The sequence below is a fragment of the Dermacentor andersoni genome, chromosome 5, assembly GCF_023375885.2.
Source record: "Dermacentor andersoni chromosome 5, qqDerAnde1_hic_scaffold, whole genome shotgun sequence".
Taxonomy (NCBI): Eukaryota; Metazoa; Arthropoda; class Arachnida; order Ixodida; family Ixodidae; genus Dermacentor; species Dermacentor andersoni.
Genome location: NC_092818.1, coordinates 182,885,351 through 182,897,622, shown reverse-complemented (window position 1 = coordinate 182,897,622; position 12,272 = coordinate 182,885,351). Strand labels below are relative to the sequence as shown.

The following is a 12,272-nucleotide window of genomic DNA, read 5'->3' as shown; positions in this document are numbered from 1 at the left end:
TCAAAGCCACGTGTCAGGGCACATTGTAGTGACAGGAAATTTGTCGTCTTTGCCGCAGAGCGCCTTTAAAGAAAAGAGGACTGGCCCTTCCGAGGGGAGAAGACGACGCACTCTGTTGATGTTTGTTTTGTCAATTCTATTCACTCTCAAGAAAAAAACCAACGTCAAGCAGCTCACGTTGTCTGCAGCCTCAATTTTTAGAAAAGTCAAGCCAGTGCAGTACACCGAGCAAACCACGCGTGATGCCGCAAGAATCCTACGTCGCTGCACATGAAGACGCAGAAAACGAGTACAAAGGGAAATCTGAAGAGGCTGAAGCTCGAATGACGCGAAACGTGACCTACAAAGCTTACTCAACCGAAACGCTGGAAATAAAAAAAACGCAAAAGTAAGACGAGGCAAGCGTGGTTAATATAACTACCACACTGCTGGATTACATGCATGAAAATAGTGGCATCTATATGGCTCACAGAAAAAAAAGAACAGGCCCAAGGCAATGGAACTAGCGGAGAAAAGTAAGCTTAGTACGGTTTGTTTGCAGGAATGCTGCTAGCAGCCTCCGCTCAAGAGTCACGTTCCTTCTTGTCAGTAGATTTCTTTCAGACGTAAAGGGTGCATAACCAGGCAATGTCCGAGAGCTACTCGGCAAAGAACTGCGCGTAGGTAAAATATAGTTAGATTAAGGGACGAGCTAGCGAGAATTGCATTGGCAGAATTTGACGTCGCTCTGGGAGGCTGCAAAAGAGCACGTAACCACGGTAGCAGAACGTGTATAAATTGCAGCTCGCTTTGCGCGAGGGTGGGGTTCATTCTCTGGTTGGTCCGTTAGCGTTTCTGTATTGTACTATGCCGGTAGGTAGAAAACGTCAGTCTGATGAGCACGTACTAGTGCAGCTACCATGTTATTGGCAGAGCTGGACGAAGCCGCAAACAGAAGCACGGACGGCCAAATGACGCAGTGCTTGGTACAACCAATGTGTGCCAAACATGCATCTTGCTGTAATGTTTGCCGATGTACAACAATTGAAGATATGGCGTAGTTCTTGTTGTTATGCATTCGTATTCTAATATTCTTCCCACTGAGAAAAAGCGTTCCGACACAGGAAAAGTCTTTATTGCATTCCGCATCATGGCACAGTCAGAAGATTTTTAACAGGGATAAGCGGGCTAGTTGGTGGTCGTTAATGGAATGCATCATGTAACCGCACTGAAAAACAAGGGACAAGGAAGGAACACACAAGACAGGCGCGGAACTTCAACTGTTTTTCAATGCACACTCCACGCTTTTGGACGTAGTTCTTTCCTTCGAAATTAACGATGGTCGATGCCAAATAAAAATGCAGAATTTCTAAAAAGTGGTCCACACTTACACCACATGCGTTCTGAAAGGCCACAGGGCCGTAGTCATCAATGGATTCTCTAATGGCGCATAGCAAAATATCTTGTGGAATGGAATAAAATAGGTCAGTGACATCAATGGAAAACGAAAACAGCGGTTCCCTCGAGCCTTCATGGTCATGAAGAAATGCGATAAGCTCCTCAGAATTCTTTATCATGAACGGGTCCTCAAATCTGAGTAAGCGCAAGTGTTTCTGCAGAAACTTAGAGACCGTCCCCTGCCACGTGTCACGTTCCGAAACGATGGCTCGGAAAGGAATGCCTTCTTTATGCGTTTTCGCGGAGAAGAAAATACTAAGTGCTCCGCTCTTCGCACCTTTGATACCCAAACCAAGATTTTTCAGGTTACACCTATCACAGAGACCCAACGCTAGCTTTTTTAGCTTAGCGGCAGTGCACGTCTTAATAGAAAAATTTTTTGCGACAGCTTCCCTCGCTTTCTGCCGAAATAAAGAATTCGGTAAAACCGTAAAGCTACCTTCTTTATCAGAAATCATTAAAGCCAGATCATTCTGCTTGAGGTACTCGACAGTTCGCTTAACATCTCGCTGCTGGTCCTGCTTGGACCGCTTCACTGCTAGTGAGTTTACCCCTTCTGAAATACATAGGCCTTTTTCATCCTCAGGCGCGCGTCTTGCAATGTTCTTGACAATAGATATGAGCTCGACCGGGGACTCTTGGGGTTGAATACAGAACTTAGGCCCTTTAGATAAGACCGAATCAACACTTTTTGGCACATCGCAGTGTCCAATATAGGTAACCTTTCCTGGAGACACATCTACCTTTTTTCGAAACTTTGCCCAATCGAGGAGCGCTGGAAGGCACAGGGACCACAGCAGTTCGGTAAAATGATTACATTCGCGAGAGTACCTTCTGTACAAGGCTTCAATGTTCTGGATTCCCTCCACTTGAGACGCTGCGAGCACCCGCAGGCATCCTTGAATATGTGAATATAATGAATAATGAATAATGATGAATATGAATAGAAGATGGCAGCACCAGCGCTGTTGTCAAGCCTGCTACGCTTTGATATCGCGGTAGAGTCGCAATGAAGAAACAAGAACGTTCACGTTTTAATATATGAACCGGACACGAAGTAATTGGCAGAGACGTTGGATGTTCCAATTCGTTTCGCTAAATGGTAGCCGTAAGCAGTCGCATTCATGGTCAAGTGATTTGGAACTGAACGTATCGATTTTTCAATTATCAGCCACACGCAGGGCTGTCAATGTGACTAAAAGGAGCTAAATTTGCTTCCTCTTTAACTATAGACAGGCTACTTCATACTTAATTGCAGAAATTGCGGGCTTCCTGCTTCCGCAGAAATGCAGGAAACTAATGATGGCTGAAGTAAAATGTAGACTACGGTAATGATGAATGCCAGACATGTATCGTCCACGGTGAACAGATGTTGTCAGAAACAGCGATTTATTCAATCCATAAAGCCATACTGTAAATGGTTAATAAAGTTAGCGAAAGATAATGAGTAAGTTTTCGCGTTTCAGTAACAATAAGATGGACATTTATAAAATATAATATGTAGAAAGTTCTGCTTTTTCCATATATATTTGGCTTAGAACATAATTTTAATTTCGTGCGAAATCGTTTGATTTAATAAACGTTCCAACTCTTGCAAGATTTCCCATCTTGTGAATAATTATGCATGCGTGGTGCCTTACCTGCACCCCTTCTGACAATGACGGATTTGGTAGTAAGCCCCAAGATCATTGCATTATCTGTGCAATACACTTTTACTATACTAATAGCGCAATTTTATATTCGCTTCCTACGCTGTCCGTTGTTTTATGTTTAAGACTGACGCCAACAACTTGCACCAAGTAATCGTTTCTTCTTTGCAGGTACTTTTCTTCATGACAAAGGTGGATGAAGACATCATAATGGATTACGAAAGCGGTGAGCATATCGATGCGGTCATTACAAGTGCACATAAGTTATGCACGTGTGCTGCAGGGAGGTTAGCGAAATTCAATCTGAGCTCTGCTATGCAATTCACGGGAAGCTCGCCAGTATGCTAAACACTGCATACTATTGAATAAACAATATAGGTGCCCACTCGCCATCATGTCCATGCACGCAGGCCAGAAAACCAAATGGCGAGACCTTTCGCCAAAGCGCAATTTGATCATAAATGACCAGAACGAACTGACCAGTTTCCCCTAAAGAAGAGAATGTGTAGGGTTTCTCCTGCCTTTACCAATGAAGTAATCTGAGCGCAAAAATCCGGATAAGTGGCAGGCAGGCAAGAAACAATAAAAATATGCATTTAATCCTACAAGGGGAATCGGCATCTTGTTGAGTACATTTGCCTTAACTTGGAGCGTAGTGCCTAACACGTTTGTATACAATGACATAATGTACTTAGGCTGTTTTGGTTGTATCTTCACACCCTCCATCACACTTGCGGTTCATAAAATGCATTTCTTCAAACGCAGCGATTGAAGTGCGTGTTATATTGTTCAACGGTAAGAATGCATTCGTTGAAACCAAACAAAGTCGCCCAGCTGGTTAGTTATCCTTAGGTTGGGCTCATCTTAATTGCCGGTATCGGTATTCATTTTCACAGCGCAGCACATAACAATATGCGCTGCGCACAAAAAACTCTGTTCTCTCAAAGAAAGACAAAGAAAGAAGAAGGAAAGTGTCGCAGTCACTGCTGGCCTGTTGAATCTCAATGCACGACTCACTTGCGCACGAATGGAGATAGGCTTTTTGTGCGCTGTGTTTCGCCTTATCTTTTATTTTTTTGTCTGTGTGTTTTGTTGAGTGAACAGAACCTGATGGTTTTGCCGTGACCAGCAGAATAATAATTGCTGAGCTAGTTATTTAAAGTGCCTTGGTAACATAAGCGACTAGCGAGTCCACGGGCTTCCTAGTCATAATACAATAATGATAACAAATTACACTGTTTCACTATATTTTATGCCTACTGGACAAAATATTTTTAACATACCATTTCTGATGGACATCAGGCATTTTGTTGCGAGAAACATAAATCAATCAGATTTCTCATGCCTAATCTAGCGAGCTAAAAAAAATTATTTAAAATAAAAAGAACGAAAGAAAAGAGGTGGAATAAAGGCAGCTTTTCCACAACAGCAGGCGTTATTGTGAGGAGCGCACTTATCTTCTTCCTTTCGTTGCATATGGGAAAGGCTATACTTAAGTTGCTTTTGAGTACAATCTAAGAATTTTATAACGACAGTAGTGAGCGTAGTTATGAATAAATGAATGAAACATTCGTGAATTGGGAATGATCAAACGTACCTTTCGTAGTGTCTCAGAACAATTTTTACTACTTTCTGCACGTAGAGTACATGCGTGCTCTAAATGCCGCTGAAACCTCATGACACAACGCGCAATACGCACTGTGTATTCGGTAGTAACGCAATTACGGGAAAAACAGGGTGAAGCCGCTGTGATCAAAGATAAATAACGGGATTACAGGCGTCAGTATTGGATGCTATAACTGATTTAGTTTAGGATTTATTTCATATACTGAATTAGTTTATGAATTTTTCTCGCAGGTGCTAAATATGTACACTATGCTGCTTCGTATTACTTTACTGCTATCACAAAAGGAATCTCGCACTTTAAGGAGCCGTAATTAGATTTATAATGATGATATTGACAGTAAGCCCTCGTTTCATGAGCATCATATTGTCTCTGGTGAGCTGTCACCTCTCCAAGCTCGCATTAAACAAACCATGTTGCTTAAACAGGGGTTTCACGTAACTTGAATCAAGGATTTATAAAAGTGGTTACCAGCAGATGAATGAAATCAAATAATGTTTGCTCTTATGTGGCGCTCCTTAGAGTATTTCGTATTTCCTTTTAATACCGCTTAATTAGTGAATGAACTAAGATTAATAATGCTACATTTTGAATATTCACTTTAGTGCCAAGTATGTTTCGTTACGTTGTATAGGGGATTCAGAAACGATCGGTCCAATTTTTTGTGGCAATGTAAATGTCGCGCGGTGATTTATTTCGCCATTTGAAGGAAGCCCGAGAAATATGAAATAATACAATGTGACTGCTCTCATGCACTATCGTATTGCAGCGCTCTCAATTGTGTTTCGAGCTAAAGAACCGTGGGAGCGGAAAGTAGTGAAGTGCGTGGCCGATACTCTAGGCATCGGCGTCACAGTACGTCAGCATCTTTGGCGGTGGCACACGGAAAGGAAGCGCCGTCGTCACTGATAAGCAAAAGGCGCGAAGCACGGTTGAGAGAGAGAGAGAAATAGAAGAGAGGTTGAGCGTTGCAAAACGATAGGGCATGAGCACAGTCGCGTGGTTTTATTTCATATTTCGCGGGCTTTCTTTAAATGCGGGAAAACATCACCTCGCAGCATGTGCGTTGCCACAAAAACTTGAATCAGTCGTTTCTAAATCCTCTCTACAACGTACACACTTCGCCTTGAAGTGAACATCAAAAATTTGGAGTAATTGATCTGAGTTAATTAACTCATTATGCGGCATATAAAATTATTTTGAGGAGCGCCACATGACGGCAAATCATATGTCGTTGGTTTCACCCAGCTGCGGCTAACTGCTTTTTTTTTTTTTTAAATCCTCGGTTCAAGTTATGTGAAACACCTTGTACAGTCAGTAAGCCCTGAGAGGATAGCTTTCCTTCCTGCACTGCTAGAAAATATTTAACTGCGGAATTCGGTGTGTGCTTTTGTGGTGCCACACCGGCTTGGCTAAACTCTTCTAAACAAGCAAATGAGGGTGCCTGAGTGGGATCTGTTCTTTGCTAATATAAACGGCACCAACTGCGTGCACGTCATCAACGCCAGATCTCGGTTTCTAGCTTGCATACCAAAACAAACTCTCGAATTAGCATTTTAGAGCGGCAACTTTACTTCGTTTTGGGCAGTGACATTACCAAGCCCTATGATTCACATATTGTTTCAGTTGGCTCAAAGGATAGATTTACTTTAACTCCAACGAACGGAAGACACATTTGGCGGCGCTCTGATCGCGTTGTCGTACTGAGGGGGTCTATAGAATTACCAAAGGCGGCTGAAGACGAGCCAAACCTTCGTGCTTGTTTCGCTAGGACGTTTTCTTTCCTAACTATTCAGAAGCAGAATTTGCCAAAATCTTCGCAAATCTCAGATGACACAAATAAGCCTCACGGAACTGCAGTTAAACATGTAGCCTACTGAAAATGTTTACTTAAAGCGTGTATATTATACGCTTTGGTCTTCTTTTTCACATGGCTTGATTGAACCATACCGGCAGCCGCGAAGGCTGTTCTTCGTTATCACCCCCTGAAGATACCGACGCTGTTCGCACCGGACGGCGGGGAATGTGTGCATCACGTCGCTTCACTTTGCGGAAGCGCTGCAGGCGATTTTGAGGCGCTGCATACCGGCCAACGGTGGCTGATAAATATTCAGCAGCGAAGAGACCAGGCCAGCTGCGCGAGAGAGGATGTACTGATCCGCTCGCTTCTTGTACGCGACAAAGAAAAAAGAAATAGCAATCGATTTGCTGCTCGCAATCTTAGAACAGACAAAAGCGAGGCGAAGTGAACAACCACTGCGTATGCGGGCGCCAAGCGTGCTTACATCCCGTTCTCCTTCCTCGCCCAACTTACGCGCATCCGCTTGCATGCACACGTCCGGAAGTTTGGGTGATGCGCGCCGGCTGGCAGCAGTTGTTACAGTGCCCTTGGGGCGATGAATAAACAGTTGTAAAGAGCCGCCTAGTCGATATCCGCTATGCGCCACTGCAAGACTAGATGGTTGAGCCTAAAACAAACTGTGAGAGCAGGCGTCAGCTAAGGTGAGGAGCGATGTACGCTGAAGTTGTACCACTCACCGAAGGCAATGAAAACGGCTGAGCAACGCTACAACGCGGCTCCTGGGAAAATAAAATATTCGGTGCAGCTGTTGATGCACAACTTGTCTTTGGTCAGTGGCAGATAGTTCCAGTTAGATAGCTAGAAGATGTTCGTAATACGCTGCGATAACGATGGCTGTCTAGGCTCTGCTACATCATTCTCACGTTCGCCTACCCTTGACCACCATGGGTTGGAGATATCTTACGTGGAAAGGTGGGCTCTTCTACCTATTAGTTGTTCTTATTTGGCCTGAAAACATATCTACAAAAGCAAGGGGCAGGCTAGCAACTGCCACAGGAGGGGGCACAATGCCTGTCTGCTGTTCTGGAAGCAGAGGACAGAAACAGAGAAATTCAAATTGGGAAGAAGAGAAGGAAAGAGGACAGGAAGAACGAGATGAAATATCTCAAAGAATAGAGGCAAACCAATGACAAAACAATCCATTAAATTCTGAGATCTTGCGCACCGAAACCGCGACATGGTTATGAGGCACGCCGTTGTGGTTTACGCTGAATTAATTCTGACCTCCTACGATTGTTTAACATGCAAATGTAGGGTACATGGACGTTCGTGCATTTCACCCCTATCGAAATGCGGCCGCCGCGCTGGGCATTGGATCCCATGCCTTCGAGCTTAGCAGCGCAACGCCCAAATTACTAGGCCCCTACAGCGGGTAATGACAAAAAACTGAGTACGTTAGTACAAGTAGAAGAATATTACTGCAGGGGAGACTACCATGTGTCCCACATAACTTGTAGTAAAATTCAAGAATATTCAAGTGCCATGCAGCTGGGAAGAGCCAAGGTAACCTTGTATGCGTCGTTTCGGGCCAGTCAAACTGTAGATTTCGCCGGATAACCTAATTGGTTATTAACTTGTCAAACATTATACTCAGAGCCAAGGTATCATGGAGAAAATTGTAGACCATCCTGAAAAGCTTCCGTTCCAGTTTTTTGTTGCTAAAAATGTGCTACATAAAAGTTTTTTGTTTCTTGGCAAGCCTGAAAGAAAGTCCGCGAAATAATAAAATGTTCTTGTTGAGCAATCGAAAGCCGGACCGGGAATTTTTCAGAATGGCTCACAATTTCCTCATTGACACTTTTGCTCAGAATATAATATATGAGAAGTTGTGTAATTAGCATTAACTAATTATGTAATTTGGTCAAATACAAAAAACAAATAGTCTCAATTGCTCCAGTCGACGACAAACAACTATACTCTAGTTGTGTCCAACCACGTGGCACTTGCATATCTTTACATTGTAGCACAAATATAACGTGGGACACACCATAGAAATGAGTGTTAAAAACTAGAAGAAACACCGTCCAATGTTTCGTCACTAGCGAGCAAATGGAGAAAAAAAGGCTTCAAACGAGAAGCTCAGTCTGTATCTTTCAAAAAACGTAAGTAGGGTGCGATGAGTCTTGTAGAGTTGAGACGCACAACCTGTCAATGCGATTGTACTTCAAACAGACATCACATTTATTTAAATGGTAAACATCGGTTACTATGCCAGGTGCTCTTGCATATGCGTGCACATGGGTACCCAGCTTAGTGGTGGTAAAGACATAGAAATGCATTGCTTCTGTTCAACTCATGGGCACCTAGGCGAATATTTGAAGTCTGCCTGTTATTCTACGGTAGTTCCTAAAAGGTCATCATTCCATCAGGTACACGTGTAATTGGCGCTCACTTGGAGTTGCCTAATACTATGGTGTAACGGACAAATCCTTTGTAATGAACTTGACCTTTCAGCCTTACGGGCATCCCTTCGAGAATTTCTTCGGAAAGATCGGTCATTAGGTGAGGAAAAAATACTGCACTGGGTGTAATATATTGCAAGTCTGTTTCTCAAAGCAGCAGCAGGTATATGGATGCTATACACATATGAAATTTTATTTCTGCATCTGTGATATTAAGGCACTCGTGCGAGAATAATTTCAAATTTGCACCTGCACATATTGCAACGCATATTGCAGGGTCATGCATATATTGAAGACTGCGGCATGGTTAAAATGAAAATTGAAAAAAAAAAGAAAACGTTCGAGCTGGAGATACTTAAATTTTATTTCAGGGCCTGACTGTTTCATACCTCATGTTATCGTGGAAGCGTGCTCGCGACTGTAGTAAACACACACCACGTATATTTGCACTTTCGGCCGTAATGCATAACAGATAAAGAGGCGTAGCTTTTGCATGATTGTTTGTTGCGTTGTTCTTCTTACAACTACTAATCAATATTTCCCCTGTTTTAGGTCTTCGCCTTTCCTTACTTGTCCATGCTAACCTAGGACGGCTCTCTTGTCAGACCAACTTTCTGCCCTTGTCTTGACCTGAACAACTCCTTTATTTGAACTCATTTGCTCAGAGCTATGCAGAGTATTAGCTGTTTCCATATCAAAAGAACCGCAATGCTTAGACCAGGAAAAAAGTAAGGAAAAGTAATTTCGGGCGCATATGCATATATGCTAGATTTCAGTGGCGTCCCGTCGGCGTGCCTAACAGTCCAAGGAAATTTTCTTGTCGTAAGCAATAAACTCCCAATACGTGGGCCGATCCCGGAGATAGTGCAATACCGGCCCGACCCGCGGCGGAGGTGCAGTTGGCCATTAATGGGCCCACATACACAGCTTCGCTGGTCATGTTTCTTCACAGAGGAGAAGGACACTGAGATATTTTTATGCTTGATTATTTCTCCAACCTTAATAATAATAATAACAAGAAGATCAACAACAACAAAAATGACGATGACTATGACGGCGATGACAACGACAACAACAAACATCATGCGAAAGGGTTTATTCGAAGCACTTCTCGGTAGATTCAAAGTGTTTGTGTTGCTGGTGCACTGCTAAGCATTACGTGTAACTTTCCGGTTCGTGGGAGCAATTTTTGTTTTGGAGCAGTTTTCGTGTGTCCAAGTGACAAGTGCGACAAGAAAACAAGAAATTAGGCATCTGTTAGTGTGCGTTCAATATTACGGCGTCTGCATACAATAATGGCGCATCACTAAACCAGAGCCTAAAATAGGCGCTTGAAAATCTGTGCCATTGCAGTAGTATTCATCGTGGTTTCCGCCCGCAGCAACCTTCAAAAATGGCTGAATTATAAATCAAAAAGCGCCCTCCTGCCTGCATTCGAACAGTAGGCTTTGAAAGAACATATTCTAAGACACCTGCACATCTTCCGTTCGAACGCTTGGAGTCCAATAGGATTAAAGGTATGCTTTACGGCACGCAGCACACGCGCACAGGAGGGAAAGGCATTGCGCGGGCCAGATTTGCGTTATTAAAAACGCTGCGTGTGGTTTTGACCATTTCTGGTAAATGTTAAGCACACGTTCTTGAACTCGATGACATATAAACGACCGGAAAGCAAAGAAAATATTTGGACGATTCGGTTCTGCGTATTTAAGATCTGATATTCGAAATTTTCGGTGGTTTTTAAGACGGTAGGGCTAAGCCGTTGTGATAACACAGTTTGCTTGAATAGCGCTCTCCGTTGAAAGATGGACGCACGCACCGCGCATGTGATGCGAGTATCCACAAAGCTGCGCCGTAGCTGTGTAGCCGTAGCTGTCGTAGATGTGTGACATACATGAAAAGAGTGCAGATGGTTGAGAAAATGACCAAATGCGAACATCGGCGCTCTCTTTGTTTCAAAGATGGAGTGCAAATTATGTCGAGGTGAAGAGCGAGATCTTTAATTCGCTCACCCTTACAGTCTCTCCTACTCGCGACCTTGCGACATATAAAGCATGGATCAGACGGCAAGTGGATTATGCGACTCCCTAGGAGACAAAGTTGTTTTCGAGCGGGAATGCGTCATTCGTCGTGCTATTTTAGACAGACTAGGTAATACTAATTAACAATATAACCTACATTACTTTCACCAATTTGGTTACTTATTAGGCCGAAAAGTCTCTGAAATAAGCTGACTCATAAATATCACAATTTCTGCATAGATAGTACAGCGTTGCATACTTATGTTGATGTGAATAAAAGTTCTGTTCTAATAATCCTGTCAGCCTACTTCTGCTCTCTGGAGAGTATTATCATACGGGACTTTAGATGAGAAACTGTAGTCTGAAGACAAAATTGCTGATTGCTGTGTTTCTTCGCGTAAACGTCTTACTTATAATGTACACGGCAGTATATATAATTTCCGCTTGTCAGGTGAAATTCACAGAAAACGCTCTCTTCTTCTATGGTATTCTTGCATCAGTTTCCTGAGTTTTCTATAAGCAATTTGTAAGTTCTGTGTAATAGAAATGAACGGAACCTTCCATTCATACCTTCAGTTTTTTTTAGAAATGGTACGGTGACTGGCTGGGCTTGGCTTGCTGCTACAATCGTGTAAATAAGCTTCAAGAGGGACTTCGCGCCTACTTGTCAAGCTGTTCGAATGAAAGTGTCGTGAAAAAATGCGTTACGCGCAATATTTCGCACAACCTCCATAACTTAAAATTACGAATATGGCTCCCAGCCTTGCGATCGTGTCCTTTCTGTTCGCAGCGTTTGCTGTCAAATATGTTACAGGTTCCTAGAGTGTATCGCTGTCAAGTTGTACAGCAATCTGTAAACTAGCGCTCTAGAACGTATGAAACCACTAAAAGATGTCCTCAAGGTCGCATAAGTACGTATCCAGAAAAAAGGTTCAAAAAAAAAAAAAGAAACAGTCCTCAATCGGCCTTTCTGAAAGGATCCATGTGCTTATTATCACTATGAAAGTTGAACAGTTAAGCTTTGCTAGTGATCAGTTCTTTATTTCATCACTGTGTGGGGAACATATTGCCACCTTGACTGCGGAATGAGCGCCATCTGACGTCGTCCAATATATTTCTAAGTATAGCAAAACAGAAGACAAGGTTTCGAGCCCGAGAAAATTGTCACACGCAGGCAGCACGTGGATTGCGCGCCTCGAGCCGTAAACAGCTGTAATTGCGTAGAAGCACCCGACGCAGCAATGTACTTTTGTTGTTCTTTCTCGCCGGCTGAACAAA

General features: G+C 43.0%; 1 protein-coding gene across 1 annotated transcript in view; it reads left to right on the top strand.

Annotated features, from left to right (window-relative positions):
- The window catches only part of SPR (Sex peptide receptor), a 237,098-nt gene that overhangs the window by 202,864 nt on the left and 21,962 nt on the right, over positions 1–12,272 (top strand). Inside the window, exon 5 of the mRNA XM_055070572.2 lies at positions 3,258–3,312. Coding sequence (XP_054926547.1) covers positions 3,270–3,312 — 43 coding nt within the window. The 5' untranslated portion in view covers positions 3,258–3,269. The remainder of the gene's footprint in view (positions 1–3,257; positions 3,313–12,272) is intronic.